We start from the raw sequence: 19,104 nt of genomic DNA, 5'->3' as shown, positions 1-19,104 counted from the left end.
GAGGAAAGGCTGCTCCACCCACCTCTCCCATCTCTATAAAGGCCAGAACAGCTGAAAGGGTGGCAACTTCTCCTCCTGCCGCACGCACGCCAGGAGCAGCCCGCCTGCCTCCCCTCAGCCCGCAGCCAACCCCCACGGCCTCCCGAGGGCTCTCCTCCGGCCGCCAGCGCCCATCTTTCATTGCCGAGATAGAGATATTTTGCACGCACACACGCAAGAAGGGGGAATAAAAGCCCACGCTCCAGCCTCATTGCAAAGAGAAAGCCGGAGCAGCCGCAGCTTGCAGCCCGTTGAGGACGCCCAGAGTGGCGAGCAGACTGACCGACAGACTCGCCCCACGTCCACCTGTCTGCTGCGGCCGGCCCAGAGCTCAGCGGGCACGCCGCGCGCGCAGAGCAGCCGTGCCCGCCGCCCCGGGCCGCCAGCCAGGGCGCACACGCTCCGGCCCCCCCACCCCCACCCCCACCCCCCAGGCGGCCCAGGAGGGAGTTTGCACCTCTCGCTGCCTGGGTACTCTGGCCGCCGCTGCAAAGCCAACTTTGGAAAAAGTTTTCAGGGGGAGACTTCGGCTTTGAGGTGCCCAGCTCTAGCTTTCCGACTTCGGGACCCTTCCCGGAAAATGTTGCAAAAAAGCTAAGCCAGCGGGCAGAGGAAGACGCCGTTAACCCGCAGCGAGAGAAGAGAGAAGACGAGCCATCGACCGCCGCCTTCTTTTTCCTCTTGGAGGTTGGAGTCCCCTAGGCGCCCCCACACGGCTAGACACCTCGGCTGGTTCGCGACGCAGCCCCCCGGCCGTGGATGCTCGCTCGGGCTCGGGATCCGCCCAGGTAGTGGCCTCGGACCCTGGTCTCGCGCCCAGGCCCTCCCCAGTCCCCCAACAACGGAGCCGGGGCCGGGGGCGGCGGCACCCGGGGGCCATGCGGGTGAGCCGCGACAGCGGCTGCAGCGGCCTGAGCGCCTGATCGCCGCAGACTCCAGCCGAGCCCACCTCCCTCCCCAGCCCCCGCCCTCCACCCTGGCCGTGGGGGCCGCGCGCTCGGTCCACGCGTCCGGGGCCCCGCGGGGCCGGGCCCGGAGTCGGCATGAATCGCTGCTGGGCGCTCTTCCTGTCTCTCTGCTGCTACCTGCGTCTGGTCAGCGCCGAGGTGAGTTGCGACGGCGGCGGCGGGGCTGGTTCGCTTCATTCATTGCCCCCACCCCGCCCCCACCCTCGGCCGCCCTCTCCCCTCCCTGCAGTGAACTTTGGACCCCTGCAGCCCAAGTGCCTGGCACCGGGCGCCAGGTGACCTCCGAGGGCTGAAACCCGAGGGCCGGGAGGTGCCAGGCTCTAAGAGGAGGGGGCAGAGGTGGCTTGCCTTCTCGGGGACGATCCGAGGTCTCCCACCTTTAAGTGGGGAAAGGTGTGTGTGGTCCCCTTCCCGCGCCCCCCCCCCCCCCAGGAACTGGATCAGCCCCTTCCCTGCCGAATGGAGAGGGTGGGGTGGCGCCGAGGTGCAGAAGGCACCTCCCGAGCCCACTTCGCTGCCAGCTCAGGTTCTGGCTGGGACGCGGCTGGCAGGGAGCTGCGAGCTGCCGCACTGGTGGCAGCCACGCCAACCTTCGAAAGCGCGCTGCGTCCCACCCTGCTCCCACTCCCGGGCCCCAGAGCGCGGTCCAGGGGCAGCTGGTGTCTTGGGCAAGGAGGAAGGGGGGCGGAGGGGGGGCGAAAGACAGGTCTCGGGCAGTCGGATCAGGGAGGAGTGGGGGCTCCGAAGGAATCTAGCCCCGAGCGGCGTGTGCCCGAGGCCCCGCAGTACCTGCGCCCTCTCCCCCGCTCGCGGGGTGCGGAGCGCGCCGCCGGGGAGAGCCTGGCTGCAGGGGACGCGGGGTGTAAAACCCCCGCCCGAGCCTTCGGGTCGGATCCGTCCCCACCCCTCCGGGCCTCACGTAGCCGTGAGTTGGCAAATGTACCCGGAATCCAGGTGGGAAAGGGGGCGGGGCGGGGCGGAGGCGCGAGATGAGGGGGGCAGAGGGCTGCGGGGAGCGCGGGTGCCCAGGTCCGGTCCCGCTTCTGCCCGGCGGCGGCCGGGAGCCCGCGCCTCGCCTGCTCCCGGGGAGGGCGGGCCCCTCTTAGCTCCCACGAGGCAGGAAGGCGGCGGCGGCGAAGGGGTTAAGGCGCAGGGCTGGAGGCCGCGGCCGGGCCTTGGGCCGCCGCCAGCGCAGGTTGTTTTGACCGCGGAGGAGCCGTCGCCGTCTCCTTTTGTTCTCGGGGCTCCTTGAGGGCCGCCGGCCGCCCGCCCTGGGGCCCCGCCCTTCCGCGGCCGCCCCCCGCGGCCCGCACCCGGGAGAGGGGACGCGGGCCTCGGCCCGGCTGCCCGCAGGCCCCTCCCGGCGCCCCCTCCTCTCCTCCAGGAGCCCCGGCCTGCGGCCAGCTGTTGGGGAGGGGGCGCCGGCCGGCCCCAGCTGCCGCCTCGCCTCGGGGCCGGGGCTGGGCCGGTGCCAGGGCGTCCTGGGAACGGCGTCCCCGGCGCGGCGCTCCGCAGCCCACCCCGCTCGGCCGGCTCGCTCACTCACCCCACGCATGCACACTCCTGGCCGGAGGCGATGCTGCGCTCCGGCGGGCGGGCGGGCGCGCAGGGACGGGCACGCACTACCGCGGCCGGGTCGCGCGCCCGCCGCCACGCCCGTGCACACGCGGGGCACACGCGCGCGCATCGCACACACCGCACGCACGGTGCCCCCCTCCTCCCCGCACACGCGGCCTGAGCACACGTACGCACACACCCAGCGCGCACAGCCCAGCGCCAGGTGCCAACCCCCGCGCCACAGGTGGGCCCAGGGTGGCCCCCTCACCTCCCTGCCTCTGTAGCTACTCGTTTCTCACTGGGTGCTGTGAGGGAGGGAAACGGGGACCCTCCCCTCAGTCCGGGCTCCGCAGCACCCGTTTTTTTGCCGGGTAAGGTCAGCTCCACGCCCTTCAAGCATTATTCTTCTGCGATTGCTCTTTCTCAACCACTCCCATGTGGCTGAAAGTGGTGATGTGCTTGGGGACCACTGTCATGTCCAGGGCATTTCTCCCTTCCAGTAAGCTCTTCTTTGAGCCTTCAGGACTAGAGGACCCTGAGCCGCTGAGCCCCCCAACTCTGTCCTCTTTGCTGATCCCAGCATGCTCAGCAGAGGCTGGGTAGCAGCTGAGTAGGCTTTCCCAGGCCTGCCCTTACCATTCCCAGCTTCATCCAGCACCTCCTCCTCCTTTCCCAAACTCCACGGGTATGTGTGTTTGGCGGGGAGGCGATGGCACAGAAGCTGGTGCCTCGCTCCCTCTTTAATCATTGCATCCTCAAACACCCCGTCTAGTGGTGCTTTGCAGTTTACCAGGCACTTTCCTGCTAAGCCTGAGCAAGCCTCAAGGCGGCTCTGGGAGAAGAGACTTAAAGGGAAAACCCGTGGACATGGGGGCCAGTTCAGGAAGGAAACTCTGGGAGGACTTGCTGGTGGAGGTGGCCTTGGGGTTGGCTGTGTCTCAAGCATGCATGGACTGAGCCTCAGGCGGAGGCCTCAGCAGCTGGGCAGGAGGGTGGGGAAGTCGGAGGCAGGGTCTGGCAGGGGGTGGGCTGAGGCCTGTGAGGTCCCATCTCCATCAGCTGAGCTGGCTTCTGGGGAGGGTGACTCCCACTGTCATGTGATGCCTCCGGCCTCAGCACCCTTCTGCCCTTCACTACCCAGCTTCCATCTGGTTTGCTAATGCCTTAGGAAGGTGGTGGGAGATCAACCTGCTGGAATCCCCCAGGCCTAGAAGTGTCTAAAGGTTAGGATCAAACAGAATTTGGAGTCTCTGGTACAAGACCTAGGCGGGTGTGTGTGTGTGAAAGAGAGAGAGAGAGAGAGAGAGAGAGAGAGAGAGAGAGAGAGAGAGGGAGAGAGATTGGTTGGTTCAGCAGGAGTGGTAAAGAAGTGCTTGCCTTGGGCCTCACCCCCCATTGAAAAGGACAGCTCTTTTCATTTTGGGCTTATTTAGATGTTTATCACCTGTTTTTCCTCCCTGGAGTATAAACTCCACTAGAGAGCGTTTGTCTTAGTAACACTGTCTCCCCTGCTTACTGGCCTGTGACTGGCTTATGGCGGATAATCTGTAAATATGTGTGGAAAAGACCATGAATCGAGAGGGGGAGAGGGACCAGATCTGTGCTTGCTGAGTGCCTTATAAGCACCATCTCACTGAGTCCTTAACCCCGGGCAGCCTGGCACGGCCACTGCCCTCCACCAGGCTTCCTCATCCGAGTCGAGCCACCACTCCCTGCCCCCCTCCCATCTTGAGAGACAAGCGCGCCTTTCTTTTCCATGTCTTGGGACTTGGGCTGCCGAGATTGGACAGGACAGGGGAAGAAACAGCAGGAAAATCAGATTGCAAAGGCTCCGTGTATCTTGAGCTGGGCCTCAGTCCCCGCCACCTAAAGACTCGAGGAGACTGGATTAGCTCCGAGTTCCTCAAGAGTGGAGTTCCCAGACCTCTTGCAAATGCAGAGTCCTGGGCCCCGCCCTGTGCTGGGACAGAGGTGGGGTGGCGGGCAGTGAATGCCACGGGGAGGTGGGGAGAGCTGCTGGGGTTGGATTGCTGCCCTGGCCCCTCTCTTTCTGCTGCTGCAGGGAGCCGTGGGGAGCCCAGTGGGAGGCTGCACGCGCATTAAGGAGGGGTGGGGCCGGGGGAGGGTCCCGGGAGCCATAGGGGAGGGAAATGGAAGGTGGGAAGGCTGGTTCTAATGGCTTCTGTGGTCTGCCCAGAGGAGGTTTCTTCAAAGGGCTTGGCTTTGGCATTGAATCTAAATTAGGCCTGAGACCCAGGCAGGCAGGCGCTCGAGGCCTGCTCCCTGCTCGGCTCTCCCTCTGCCAGCCACAGACAACGCCCCTGGGTGCGTGGGCCCGGCCTGTGCGTCTCTCTCAGCTGAAGGGCAGGAGGGCTGGGGAGAGTGTAACGGCGTGTGTGTGTGTGTGTGTGTGTGTGTGTGTGTGTGTGTGTGCTGGGGCCCAGGTGGAGGGTGGGGTCCAAGCCCCTTTGATCTGCCAGCCTGGTTGGGAGCAGGTAATTCGTCTAGCCTCACGCTAGCTGGTGCCCTTCCTACCTTCTGCAGCTGGCGTTGGGGGTGGGGTGGGTGGGGAGCAGGCTGTTTGCCTTGGCTCCGTGGCTGGCTGTGCCCCAGCTGCCTTCTTGCCACGCCCTCACCCTGCCAGGAGCCCCCGGCCTGAGATCTGGGGCAGCTTCCTCAGGGTGCCTGGCCTCCTTTCCCAGCTCTGAGGCAAGCTGCCCACCTAAGGAGGCTTCTAGAACCAACCCCTACCCTGGGCTCACCCTCCCACATCAAGAGGAACCTCTGCCGCAGCAGGTGCCCCGAGCTGACCACAGACTGAATGTTGTCACCTTTCACCTACCTCCCGCCCTGGAAGGAACCCACCAGCCCACACTGCCATTGTGGGGCTAGGGTGTCATTTCCTGTGGCCCAGCTCAGGGGATAGTGCAAAGCCACACGCTCTCCACCTACCCATTGTCATCCTGAAAAATGCCCTGTACTGCTGGCCCCCGGCGGGCGCGCTGCTCGCTGCTGCCCTCAGAGGCGCCCACCCCCATTACCGGCTGGCTGCTCTGCTGGGTGCAACTAGGCCACCCAGTAACCCTAGCGAAGTATTCTTAGCCCCACTTACAAGATTAGAAACCTGAGCGTTTAGGTTGTTAAAAGACTTATTCCAAGAATCCAGGCTCCCTTTGCTCTTTCGTCTGCTACCGTTTCTCCGCCTCTGCACTGTGGGCGTTCTGGGCCAGACAGCTCTTCACTGTGGGAGGCTGTCCTGTGCATAGTAGGATGTTTAGCAGCATCCCGGGCCTGCACCTTCTAGATGCCAGTCCTTGTGACAACCACAAATGCCTGCGGACACGCCAGTGTCCCTGGGGGCCCCTCGTCCTGAGGTGAGAAGCTCTGCCCCCTGACCCCCGCAGGGGAAGAGGGGCATGAACCGGAAGTAGTGCTGAGGAGCTCCGTGGGGGCTGGAAGAGGGAGGGCCCAGCTCTGTTGACCTGTAGCCATTTACGTACTTTTCCTAACCCTCAGCTTCCTCATCTGGAAGACGAGGATAAAAATAGCACCCGCCTCCTGGGATTGGCCTTGCACCACGTAGCCCGGTGCCTGACTCACCGTCAGCATTTAGTAAAAGTGAGCTGTGGTCTGACTATCAGATCCAGGGGCTCCTATTGAGTTCTGGGCACCCGGTGGCCGAATTAGTGGAAGCACGAGCGGAAGGACCTCTGCTTAGAATGAAGTGGACTCTACAGGAGGCAGTTTGCACTGGGGGGTGGGGAGACCATCCCAGGTGGTCCTCCTGGTGGAGGAGGCGGGAGAATCATACAGGAGAGAGTCCCAGGGAGAAGGGGAGAGTCCTTCATGCATTTTACCTGCATTTTTTGAGCACCTCCTGTGTGCGTCTCCCCCGCCTCTATCCTGGGCTCTTCCCCATGCAGCCTGGGAGGGGTTCTGGGTTTGTTTCCATAAGATGTCGTCTCCTGTGCATCGTAGGGCGGGTCCAGGGCATCTGCGGGGCCTGATGGGGGGGGGGGGGTCTGCCTCCTCTGCCACGGCTGGCGGCTGCAGCCAGCTCGCCAGTGGGCAAGGAGGTCTCGGCATGAGCGGTACGTGCCATTTGGTACGGGGCCTTCAAGCCCCTCTTCTGGAGCTCAGTGAGCCATTGCTGCACTGGCCCCTTGGCTTTGCTCTGCTGTCCCTGGGCACAATTAGAACCAGATTCAATGTCTTCAACCCCCTCCATTCACCGGTGAGATCCGGGTACTGAGCGGGGCAGGGACCAGCCTGAGGTCCCTGGTGGTTGGTAGCAGTAGAGGGTGGACTCCAGCTCCCGGACCACCAGTTCTGGGGGGTGACAGAACCTTCCGGAAGGTGGCCTGCCTTGGTCTTAACTGGAGACCCGCCGCCCGCCTTCTCTTCTCGGGTTGGGTCCTGTGCCCACAGTTGGAGACCCCCAAAGGTGTGCTCTCTGCCCTGGGTTGGAGGGGGCGGCACCCGGGGGACATGGGGGAGGAACCGAGGGGCCGCGGAGCCCCTTTGTCCTCGTCTCACACTCGCAGCCCTGGCCCCCTGGCTGCAGTCACGCACCCTGAAGGAAAGACCCCGATTTCCAGCCAGACTTACTGCTCGCCCCCACCCCCCACCCCCACCCCGCCCTGCCGGGAACCTCCTGACAGCCCTAGACACCAGCCAGAGGAAAAGCTCCACATTCAAATGAAGACACTGAGCTCAGGGGTTTCAAGGAAGTCGAGTTGGGTGTCCGCAGCTGGATATGGGGGGACCCCTGGAGGACCGACCCCAGGAGGAGCGTCTAGAGATGAGCTTTGGGCAGAGGCTAGAAACGATCGATCACAGGAGCTTTTGGGGAGAACCTCCAAGTCCGCTGATAACTGGCTCAGGACTCAGACAAAGGGTGTTGCATCTTTGAGCTTTTGTTTTCTCATCTGTAAAATGGGGGTAATTAGATCTGCCAAGTCAGCTGACACCCTCCCAGGCTCCTTCCGCGAGGCCGTGCCGCCCCGTGTCTGTGTGCACCTGCCTGTGTGCACACGGGTGTGAGTTCGGATGTGCAGCAGCATCTCGGGCATTTTCTGTGCCCGGAGGCGGTGGGTTCCGGGACTGTGCTTCTCCGCCTCTCAGCTGCCCTCACCTCTTTCTCAAGACCTCAGCATCAGCCCCTTGGGGCGCCCTGGGCTGAGGGCCGTGGGCTCCTCTCATGTCATTGTGGGACCTGCGGTTTCCCTGAGGAAGCCCGGCTCCGAGTGGGGCCTGTTAAAGTGCTTATTCAGTTTCAAGTGTTTTGGGAAGAGGCCAGAGGGGCTCTAAAAATAGGGTTTGGTTGGGCACGGGGCACGGGTAAGCGTTCAGGTTTCCCGGCCGCCTCGGAGGATTCCCTGCTCTCCTCTTTGCGTGAGAGACCAAATAAATGCCTTAGTACTGGTGGCCTCCTGAGACCGTCCGGCTCTTCAGGCATTTCTTAAACACCTTGTGTGCCCAGGAGGCTGGGATACAGGCTCTGCCGTCAGGAAGACTGGGTTTGAAGGCAGGTTCTGCTGATAACTGGCTCAGGACTCAGACAAAGGGGGTTGCGTCTTTGAGCCTATGTTTTCTCATCTGTAAAATGGGGATAATGAGATCTTCCAAGACAAATGCTGGCTGGCGTTAACTGTCAGGTGTGGAGGAGAAGCAAAAAGATTGTGGAGCCTTCCAGAACCCATAGCGTGATGGAGGAGGATGGGCCCAATCCAACCGAGCTCAGAGCAAGCTGGGGCTCCTATTTGGGGGGGATGAGGCATCTGAGCTGGGTCTTACAGGCTTTGGCATATTCTGGCTCCTGGGACTTTGTGCTCCTGGTTGTCAGGCCTGGCATCCGCCTCCTGCCCACACCCGCCTGGCTGTCCATCTGTCCGTGGCCGCAGGGCCCTGTGGGAATTTCCCATGGGAGGTTGTGTCTGTGCTGGGGGCAAGAGGGCCATGGCTGGAGAGCCCTCACTCCCAGCTCACTGGATCCCATGTGTCTGCCCGGCAGGGGGACCCCATTCCTGAGGAGCTCTACGAGATGCTGAGTGGCCACTCGATCCGCTCCTTCGATGACCTCCAGCGGCTGCTGCACGGAGACTCCGTAGGTAAATGGAATCCTCCTCGGCTGCTCGGGGCCTCCCCTGCGTCCCTGGGAGCCGGGAGGGGCAGGGCCACACCTGTCTGGGGCAGGGCTGAGGAGGTAGACGGGTTGGTACCTGGGACGTGGGCGTGGCAGGAGAAGCACCCACATGTGTCTCTGGCTGGTTGTGGAGGGTGGGGCGCCCGGAGGGGGCGGGCGGGGAGAAGGTGCCTAGGGCATCTGCCCAATGAGTATCCAGGTGTGAACTCAGCCAGGGCGGGGGGTGGTGGTGGTGGTGGTGGTGGTGGTGGAAGAGCCGTCTCCCTGTCCCTCTGGCCCGGGGCCAGCTCTGCAAGGTCTCCCGGGGACACCTGGCCCAGACCAGCGGGCTGCCCTGCCCGTGCCCAAGAGCACACTCAGCGAATGGGCACGTGCTCGGTGGCACACACGTGGCGGGGCTGGCGGCCTGGGTGGGGAATGTATTTATAAACGCTGTCTTCAGGGCGAATTCCATTCTATTCTAACCTCTGGCCTGTTCCCTGGAGCCCTGGTCATCACCCGCCCTGCACCCCCAGCTCCCCTTCCCTCTGGGGTTTTGTCTCTTTGTCACTTTGTAATCCTTGCCCAGACTGCTATCTACGGGGGACAGCATTTCCTGCCTTTGTTTCCTCTCCCCGTTGGGCCCCTGGCTCCCTCTCAAAAGCATTCCCGGGCCCTTTCAAACCCTCCTGCGCTGGGGGCTGGTGAGGGAGGCGGGAGGGGGCCCCAGCTGGGCCCACCTATTGTTCACCAGGCCCCCCCCACCCGACGTCTCCCACACCCCCACCCCATGCCCGGCTGGCCAGCCCTGGCCAACACAATGGGGCAACTTCCAAATTTAGCCTTTCTGCTATTTCTTTCCAAGGGCCTTCGCCCCCACCCTCGGCAGCCCCTCCACACCCCGGGTGGGGGTCGGGCCCGGAGACGAGGTTTTCAATAGCAGGCCTGTTTTGAGGCAACCATGTGGCTATTTTTTCCTAATCAACGCAACCTTTCCACAAAGCACATCTTTTCCCCATCTCCTCCCCACCAGGGACATTCCAGAGATGCAGAGAGAGGAAGGGAGCGGGAGGCACACACGCTGACGTGGACAGTAGCTGGAGGGAGGCGCACCCGCTCTAGGGCCGCCCCCTCCACACGGGACCCCCTGGGAGCCCGCAGGGCCGAGCAGGGCCAGTGGGATGGGAGACCCTGTGAGCCTCAGGTGCTGTGTGGAGGGGCGGGAGCTGGTCCCCGACACCTCAGGGTATTTGCCGGCTTTCAGCCACGAGAGAGCTAGAGGAGTTTGCCCACCGTCAGCACCAAGTCACCGTCCCCCTGCCCAGCCCTCGCCTCCAGCAGCGGAGAGAGGGATGGGGTGGTGCTGAACTGAGGGCTTCCCAGGCCAGAGCAGGGGGCTGCGGTGTGGTTGTGACCTTAGGAAGGAATGGACAGTGTAGGGCAGACATGGGGCAGGAGGTCAGAGGGAGAAAGACAGAAACACAGTGAGAGATTGGGAGGTGGAGAGAGAGCAAGATCTAGAAGGGCTGGGTGAGGCTCCCCGATCCCAGCAGCCCCGGCACCCCACCCCTCTGCCTTCAGCCCCCACCCCCATCCCTCTCCCTCCCTCGCTCTCTCCCGCCCAACTGGGCCATTGTCAGGGGCTCCAGAGGGGCTGTGTCCTGGGCATGCGGTTCCCCCTGGGGATTCTGGGAATTTCTCCATTCAGCACTTCCTATGGGAACGCTGGGCGGAGGGGCACTGGAAAGTGGCCTTCGGAGCTCTGGGTCTCTGCCCTGCCCGGGAGGGTTCGCTCACAGTAGCAGAAGGGAAGGGCTATTTTTAACTCCATTCACATGAGTTCTGTCCAGAAATGTGACTGAGGAGCTCAGAGTGGGGCTGAAGCCCCCCCAGAGGATACCGTCAGGGTCCCACCCCCTCCTAAGCCCCAAGTCACCTAGGGTTGGATCCTTAGAGCTAGGACTCAGGTTTACCGGGGGCCAGAGGGGAGCCCCACGCTGCGGGCGGGCCAGCCAGCAGTGACCAGAGTGCATCTGACTGTCCTGCTCTTGCAGATGAAGATGGAGCCGAGCTGGACCTGAATTTGACCCGGTCCCGTTCCGGAGGCGAGCCCGAGAGCTTGTCCCGAGGGAGAAGGAGCCTCGGTAAGACCCGGGGCGAATGTGGGGCCCCCCCGCGAAGGTGGGAGCCAGGGAAGGAGGCCCCTGTTCAGGGCTTTGAGGGTCAACCCCGTTCATCCCCCACTTTGGACTGAGTTGAGCTAAGGGACAATAGCACCCTTAAATAGCTTACGTTGAGTTGGGTCCTCATGTACCCCCCCCCCCCCAGCGCACACTGCTTCCTAAATATAATGCTTTTAAGCTTACTTTTCACTACTTCAACCCTAGAATTAGATATTATTAACCCCGTTTTATGGAGTTGGAAACTGGAGCCCAGAAAGGGAAAGAAGTAGGCGTGGCCACACAGCTGACTAGCAGCAGTAGGACTGGGATCCCAAGAGTGCCTCTCGGTTGAACCCCTGCCCTCCTGGCTGTGTGTCTGCTGTGGCTGAGGCTGTGGCCTGGACAGCAGGCCCGGAGCAAAGCCTGGAACTGCTTCCCGCTCGATTGCAGAGCCCCAAGGGCCATGTAGATCCCTAGGTCCCATGGGAGCCTTCCCAGCGAAGCAAGTGCCCATCCCAAGCCCCTCCTCCTCTCTTCCCACCTGCAGTCCCCCCGGTACTGTAGATGGTGCCGGGGGACCGCCGTATAAGAGCCGGTGCCGGGTCCCGCTCCTCGCTCTGTGGGCGCGGGCTGCTCATCGGCTGTCCGAGCCTCGGGTCTCTGTGTGCTCAGTGACAGGCCCAGCACTGGCTCTCCGCTTGCCGGCGGCCAGGTGTCACGCATATCGTGCGGAGGTCTGCAGGTGCTGGCTAGGCGCTGCCATTCTCCCATTTCCTAGATGAGGAAACTGTGGCTGCAAAAGAAGCAATGAGGTCAGGAAAGATTACAGTGTAAAACAGCAAAGCAAAGTGATCACACGATAACATACAAGTGAGGGCCACATTCGGACAAACGCCCAGGGTGTGAAATCACAGAGGGAAGTGAGTGAGGGCTGGCGGAAGGAGTCTGACCTTTACCACACGAGTGATCCCACTGGACCCTAACAATGGTTCTGGAGTATAGGTCACCCCGTTTGCACGTGGGGACCAGCTCAAGCCCCACGGCTGACGGCGGCCAGGACTCAGAGCCTCTCCTGACGCGGGAGGAAGAGGGGCCTGGGCGGCCACGCGGCAAGAGAGCAGCGCAGGGGTGCCTGCTGCGCTTTCCTGCCAGGTGGGGGCTCTGGGCCGGCCCTCCCTCCTGACAGCAGTCCCCTCTCCCTTCAGATTCCTCCACGGTCGCTGAGCCAGCCATGATTGCCGAGTGCAAGATCCGCACGGAGGTGTTCAAGATCTCCCGGAGCCTCATCGACCGCAGCAACGCCAACTACGTGGTGTGGCCGCCCTGCGTGGAGGTGCAGCGCTGCTCCGGCTGCTGCAACAACCACAAGGTGCAGTGCCGTCCGACCCAGGTGCAGCTGCGCCCCGTCCAGGTGAGCGCCCCCCCCCCCCCCCGTCCCATCTGCACTGGCCCAACCCCCCACCCAGGTGCACCCCCACCCCTGCACTGGCCCAGCCGCTGGCCGGCTGCCTGCAGGGGCTGTGCCTCACGGACCAGGCTCAATGGGTCGGCTCTGTCCAGAGCGGGCGCTCTCAGGAAGCTCTCTGGACCCTTGTGCTGAGGCTGCCCCAGCATCCTCTGTGGCCGCCCAGCTGCTGTGACCCAGAGCCACAGGCAGACCCCAGGCAGGCTGGTGTAGGACGTCCAGTCGCGGTGCTGCCTCCTCCTTTGCAGGGACACAACCCCAAGTGTCTCTGGAAGAGACATTCTCCAAGCACACCGACCGCTCAGAATGTGCTGGGCAGCTGCTCAGAGTCCGCCAAAGCTCTCCCCTGTCCTGGCCCTGCACAGAGAGGAAGGTTCCCCTGTGTCTGCCAGGCCCGCTCACCTCCCCGGGACAAGCTGTGTCTTTAATAAAGAGGGCACTGCACGAGGCGAGGGGGGCCGGGGTGGGGGGGCAGCCCTTAGCAGGAGTCTGAACGCCGACTCCTCTTTCCTGGAAATACTGGGTCACCCTGACTCAAGGGGGCGTTTTAGGGTGGAGGCCGCCCCGGGGAGCTCCTGATCGCAGCCTGGCACAGCAGTGTCAGAGGGGCCTCGGCCTCTCTGATTCGTGCGTGCGGGAGGGCTTCTGCACCCCTCGGCCAGCCTCACCCCCACACCAGCTGGGGCTGGACCCAACACTCTGCTGGCCCCACCTCGCCCCCTCCCCTTCCTCGCGCCCACCTTCCACCACAGGCCTGGGCCCCGCGCCCGAGATGACGTGTCCCTCTCCACCACGCCACCCACTGTCATGCTATCTCCTGTCCCCAACGCTTCAGCTCTAAAGATGGACACCTGACAGCTGCCCTCCCCCTTCCCGCCTCCCTCCTGGATAAAGCCTCCCCCACTTCCTTCCAGACAACCATCTCCCCGCCTCTGCCACAGCCCCTGACCTTGGCTGGCGCTCCAGGAATGAGGACACCACAGGCCGGCTCCCGCCCGGAAATGCCTTCCCCCCTCTCTGGGAGTCCGAGGGGGCTCTGGCCAAGCCGAAGGCCAGGGTGGGAGGGCTTGTTTTGATGGAAAAGCTACGAGAAGGGCAGAGGCCAAGGTCCTGCTATTGTTTGGGCCGCAGTGTCTGCCCTGCGGCTCTCAGCTCTCCAGGCTTTCGAGGAAAGATCCCCGCAGGGGAGGCTGGGGCGGGAAGAGCAGGCAGGTGTCTCCCTCAGCCCCTTCCCGCGGGTCTGACGGAGGCGCTGGGGTGATTCTGTCCTCCAGGTGAGAAAGATTGAGATGGTGCAGAAGAGGCTGATCTTCAACAAGGCCACCGTGACCCTGGAGGACCACCTGGCCTGCCGGTGTGTGACTGTGGTTCCTGCACGACCCGTGAGCCGCACCACAGGGAGCTCCCAGGAGCAGCGAGGTACCTGTCGGTCCAGGGTGTGCCTCTGATTGCTCAGCCGGGCAGCCCCCTCTCCCGTGGCAGCTGGTTTGATGCCACAGCCCCCTCCTTTGTTGAATGAGAGCATGGAATGGGGAGGAACCGGGGCCTGGAGAAGAGAAGGCTTCATGCATATCATCTTCAGATATTTGACACCTTATCCTGGGGATGAAAAGACACATTAATTCCTGTGGCCTTGAGGGAGAAATTAGGGTCAAGAGGCAAGGCCAGCAGACAGAGATTTTAACTCATGTACTAGTCAGGGGTCCAGGATGGCATCACTTTCCTTGTGATGGAGTGAGTTTCCTGTCACTGGAGGTGTGTGAACAGAGGCTGGGCAGCCGTGCAGCAGGGATGTGAGAGACAGGGTTGAACCAAAGTCTCATTCCCATCTTTAGGTCTCACAAATCAGGGGCATCGTTAGGCTTAAAGAGTTGAAAAGGACCAAAAAATGATCTGTTTCAATGGCCTCCTCCACATTGTATAGAGTGGGGGACAGAGGCCCAGGGAAGCTGAGGTCTTGCTCAAGGCCACACAGCTAGTCCCAGGTCTTGTAACATCTAGTTCTGGGTGCTTTAGACTGTATCGGCTGCCTTTTCTCCCTCAAAAGTTTGCAGTAAGGTCCTGGTTGGTGTGGCTCAGTTGGTTGGGTGTCGTCCCATACACCGAAGGGTTGCCGGTTCCATTTCCAGTCAGGGCACATGCCCAGGTGCAGGCTCAATCCTAGATCCTACCAGGGCCATACAGGAGTCAGTGGGTCCATGTTTTGCTCTTACATTGATATTTCTCTCTCACTCGCTCTCAAAAAAAAAAGCAATAAAAATAATTTTTAAAAAGTTTGCAGAAAGGACCCAATGAGAATCATTAAGATAATGCAATTAACACAGCCCTGACTGGGAATCGAACTGGGACCCTCTTGGTGCATGGGGTGGTGCTCAACCACTGAGCCACCCTGGCCAGGCGCTTTTCAGGAGCTTTCTATTGTTAGGGGACAGAACGGTGCCACCGTGATTTCTTATTAACAAGCCTCCTGAAGGCAGGGCCGTCCCAGCCTTTCAGTCTGTTCCCAGAGCCACGCTGGGGCCCGGATGCCCTGGGAAGGCTGATAACCTGACAGCTGCAAACCGATGTATTGTAGAGTATTTATAGAGTTAACGTGGAGAATGACTTTTCTACCCAGGAAAATTTCTATTCTTTACGTTTAGAATAGTTTTGTGTTTTTTTTTTTTTTCACATGCATTCGTGACACGTGGTTTTCCAGACCATTTCCTTGGGAGGCACGTCGCACGGTTAGCATGTAGATAAGGCCTTGCCATTTCAGGTGCAGCATGTTGGCCCCGTGGGATGGTGCTCCTGGCAGCTGTCCAGGGCTGGGCCCAGGCTGGGTGGTGCGGCCGTGTGACGTGGTGGTCAGTGTCAGGCCTCTGGGCTCAAACCTCTGCTCTGTCCCTTCTGAGCTGTGTGACAACCTTGAGCTGGCTCGGGCTTCGCCAGCCCAGCGTCCTGCTGGTGGCCTGGTCTCTGGGTGGGAAACTCCAGCCCGTCAGTGGCTCTCCTGGTGCAGAGGCCCTGAGTCCCTGCACCGCAGAGCTGGGGCAGCTGCCTCGTGGGAGGTCAGGTGTTGGCCCCCCAGAGCCGATGGGCCGGGGAGAACTCAGGAGTGTCCAGGAAGAGACAAGAGACGGGCCTTGAGCTTGGCAGAGAGTTTTCACTGCCCCGACTTCCAGCAGAGGGCTTCCCAGTGTGGACTGGAGAGGCAGATCCCTGGCTTACATCCCAGCCCCCCCTCCCCCCCGCCTCAGTTTCCTCATCTGTTAAATGTAGACACGTACACCCTCTGTGAGGGCAAACGTTGCCAGGTGCGTGGTATGAGCCAGCGCGGAGTTTCTGGCTATTTCTGTGTCTTATCTCCTCACCCCAGGAGGCCAGGGCTCAGTTTTAAAGATGTGGAAATGGAGGCCCAGAGAGTTTACATGATTTGCCCCAAAGAACACAAAAGATTGGGACCCAGGTGGTCTGGCCCGGCGCCGGCTCTGGCCTGCCTGCTGTGCTGCTTCTCCAGGTGGCAGGGCCTGGCGGGTGACAGGTGCGACCGCGGGAAAGGCCCAGCTCTGTGTGTGGTTCTGGCCCACAGCCCAGGACTGCAAGGGGCTGCAGGGTTGGTGGGAGGAGAACTCAGTAGGGGGTCAAGCAGAGGAAATAAGACAACAGTGAATAAGAGCAGCTGCCGGTCGGTCGGCCAGTTGGTCGCTGATCACGCCTTACTCTGGACTTTGTGGCCAGGACCACAGCCATTTCCTTCTGTCTGGTCTGTGGGCTGTCGGGGCTCAGCAGGGCGGTTCTGCTGGCATCTCTTGTAGTTGCAGTCAGTCACTGGAGGCTGCATGGGGACAGCTGGGCCTCTGTCCCGCCCCCTGTCACCCAGGGCGTCTCCTCCCTGTGTGGGCTCCACAGCAGAGCAACCAGACTTCTTATGTGGTGGCACAGGGCTCCCCAAGGTGCAAAGGTGGGAGTTGCCAGGCCCTTTTAAGGCTCACGCCTGGAATTGGCACAGCGCCGCTCTGCCTCCTTTGATTGGTTAACAGATCCAAGTTCAAGGGGCCTGGAAATAAAGGGCATGTCAGTGGGGCACTGACCACGAACTTAAGCTACAATCTGTTCGCCAGGACACTGCCATTCATTCCTTCCACCAGTCCCATCTGGTGGGCAGCCTTATTACCCCCATTTCACAGATGGGGGAACTGAGGCACGGAGCAGGTCAGTAACTGTTCCCAAGCACGTACAGCTGGTGAGCAGTGGAGTTGGGATTCGAACCCAGGAGGTCTGGCCCCTTCCCTCAGCCCAGAGACACTGGGGAGGTCTGTGGCAGGCCTTGGTGGAGAGGGGTAGGACCCCCCTCCCACCCCTACCCCACAGGGCCTGTCAGCCTGCTGACAATACCTTCTTTTTCTCAAGCAGCCAAGACGCCCCAAACTCGGGTGACCGTTCGAACGGTGCGAGTCCGCAGGCCCCCCAAGGGGAAGCACAGGAAGTTCAAGCACACGCATGACAAGAAGGCGCTGAAGGAGACCCTGGGAGCCTAGGGCGTCTGCAGGAGAGCGCGGGCAGGTGAGGGCAGGCGGGGAGATGGAGGCCCAGGCCCTGCGGCCTGGGCTTGGGCTGTGGGAGGGGTGAGGAGGGGCGTTTTCCCATACACCATGTGGGCCCGAAGCTGGGGTCCCCTCTGCCCAGTTATCAATGGAGTTTTCCCACGGGGCAGGTGGGCGGGAGGTTTGGAGACCCCAGCCCAGCTCTGTCCGCAGAGAATGGGCGCCCTAAACCTCAGCTGTCCAGCCCCAGCACTGCTGGAGATCAGGATGACCGGTGGACCCCAGCTCCCTGCCCCCAGCAAGGGGGCCTGTGCACAGGGCATGTCTCTGAGCCCCCGTGTCCCTCTGCTTGGCTTACAGGGTTATTTAATAAGGTATTTGCTGTATCGCCCCCATGGGGTCCTTGGAGTGATAATATTGTTCCCCTCGTCCGTCTGTCTCGATGCCTGATTCGGACGGCCAATGGTGCTTCCCCCGCCCCTCCACGCGTCCGTCCGTCCACCCCTCTGCCAGCGGGTCTCCCCTCAGCGGCCTCCAGCGTCTTGCCCGGCAGCTTGAGAAGGAAATGAAGGATCTGGACTCCATCGAGGTCTTCCTCCCTCCGACCCCGAGGACCTGGGAAAAGAGCACAAGAGACTGAGGGGGGAGGGGGCCCCCTGGCCGGGCCACCCCGAGCTGCGGACTGGCTCCGAGAACCCTGCCCGCGGCCCCGAGGACCTCTCGGCGCGGCCTGCCTGGTCCTGGCCCCTGGGCAGTCTGATGGGAACACCCCCAGGCCGGCCGGAGTGCCCGGTGCTCCTGTGGCTGAGACCAGGGGGGAGCACAGACTGGAGAAACCCCTCCCACAGAGCCCAGGCAGGCCCAGTCGCCGCTCCCTGGTCACCTGTGCGCGCAGCGGCCTTCTTTCCTTTACACATATGACATCTTTGAAGATGTGGACTCCTCCGGGCAAGTGCGGCCCAAGCGCCAGGCAGCCTAGAGCCATTTCGAGGGGTTAGAGATGAAGTTTGCCCTGGAGGTGGGTGCAGGTGGGGACCTGGGCATCCACTGCCTCCTCCGCGCTCCCCTTTGCGTCCTCCTCCGTTTCACCTCTCTACCTCCACCCTGCATCTCCCTCTGGTCCACCGAGGGGGCGCCCCTCCTGGAGGCTCCTGTGACCCGAGGGCCTGCTCCCGTCACATCCCAGCCCACACTGCCGTGCAAGGCCGTGCAGGGCGCCCTGCCCAGGCCGCACTGCCCAGCGCACCCAGGCGGGACCACTGCTCCCATCACAGGCACGGCCCATCTGTGTGTTTATTATGACAGCTTCGGGCAGGGGGAGGACACGTGTCTTTTCCTAATTGACACAAAGGCTCCGTGTGCACTGGCTGTGCCCCTGACCCGGCCCCTGGCTTGGAGTGGCCGGACAGGAGTGAGCTCATGGAGGGCCGGAGGTAAGACGTCCGTCTGGCCTCCATTTCCCCACGTCCTCGCTCAAGCAGTCCCGCTCCCAGGCAGGTGTGAAAACTCAAGGGGAAGTCTCCAGTGTGTGTGGGGAGGGGCACGCTCCCCCATCTTAGACCCTTTTGAGTTCCATCTCTGGTGGCTGGGCTGGGGGGAGGGGAAGGGAAAAGATCCCCAGGCCCCTAGGGGTGGGTTCTGAGCTCCCTTCCCATCTTCTACTGCACTTCCCCCCCTACCCCCCCAATCTGCTTCCTTCAGTTTGTAAAGTCGGTGATTATATTTTTGGGGGCTTTCCTTTTATTTTTTAAATGTAAAATTTATTTATATTCCGTATTTAAAGTTGTAAAAAAAAATAACCACGAAAACCAAACCAAATGAATCCGCTGGAGGTCTGTCTGTTGGCACCGTGCGTGTGATTACCCTTTCCGCGTTGGCAGAACTTGCTGACAGCTTGCTGCGTGTTCCTCTCACTCCGGGAGGCTCGGCGCACGCTCACGCTCATACACACACACACACACACACACACACACACACACACATGCGTGCGCACACGTGTGGGCCTGCTGCTCCCAGGGAGGCCTCTGCCTGGGGCGGGGGGGGGGGGAGGGCAAGAGCCACACAGTCGTCCCTGTGGGTCTTGGCCCTGCAGCAGCTCCTGAGGCCTGGACCCCAGGCCCCGGCCACGTGCCTCTCACTGGCAGTGACCAGAGATGCTTTCCCCGGCCCGAGGGTCCCCGTAAGAGAAGCAGATGCTCCCCATCACAGAGCTGGGCTGGCTGTAGGGAGGGGTCCTCAGTGTGGGGATGGCTGGAGGAGGTCC

At 62.0% G+C, this 19,104-nt stretch overlaps 1 protein-coding gene across 1 annotated transcript; it reads left to right on the top strand.

The window, feature by feature from the left end:
* Positions 1-966: 966 nt before the first annotated feature.
* Positions 967-18,678, top strand: PDGFB (platelet derived growth factor subunit B). Its single transcript, XM_081084601.1, has 7 exons — positions 967-1,145; positions 8,578-8,674; positions 10,743-10,832; positions 12,056-12,261; positions 13,590-13,734; positions 16,711-16,860; positions 17,202-18,678. The coding sequence occupies exons 1-6, from the start codon at positions 1,083-1,085 to the stop codon at positions 16,833-16,835; spliced, it is 726 nt and encodes a 241-aa protein (XP_080940727.1). The 5' UTR covers positions 967-1,082; the 3' UTR covers positions 16,836-16,860; positions 17,202-18,678.
* Positions 18,679-19,104: the final 426 nt, after the last annotated feature.

The sequence above is a fragment of the Myotis nattereri genome (assembly GCF_964212035.1).
Source record: "Myotis nattereri genome assembly, chromosome: 2".
Taxonomy (NCBI): Eukaryota; Metazoa; Chordata; class Mammalia; order Chiroptera; family Vespertilionidae; genus Myotis; species Myotis nattereri.
This window is presented reverse-complemented; position numbering and strand designations above follow the sequence as displayed.

What these genes read in the sequence shown, in the direction of transcription:
- PDGFB (XM_081084601.1), top strand. Translation starts at nt 1,083, where the DNA reads ATGAATCGCTGCTGGGCGCTCTTCCTGTCTCTCTGCTGCTACCTGCGT. An exon ending in GCTGCACGGAGACTCCGTAG is followed by an intron (nt 8,675 to 10,742) that starts GTAAATGGAATC and finishes CTGCTCTTGCAG; the next exon opens with ATGAAGATGGAGCCGAGCTG. An exon ending in CCGAGGGAGAAGGAGCCTCG is followed by an intron (nt 10,833 to 12,055) that starts GTAAGACCCGGG and finishes CTCTCCCTTCAG; the next exon opens with ATTCCTCCACGGTCGCTGAG.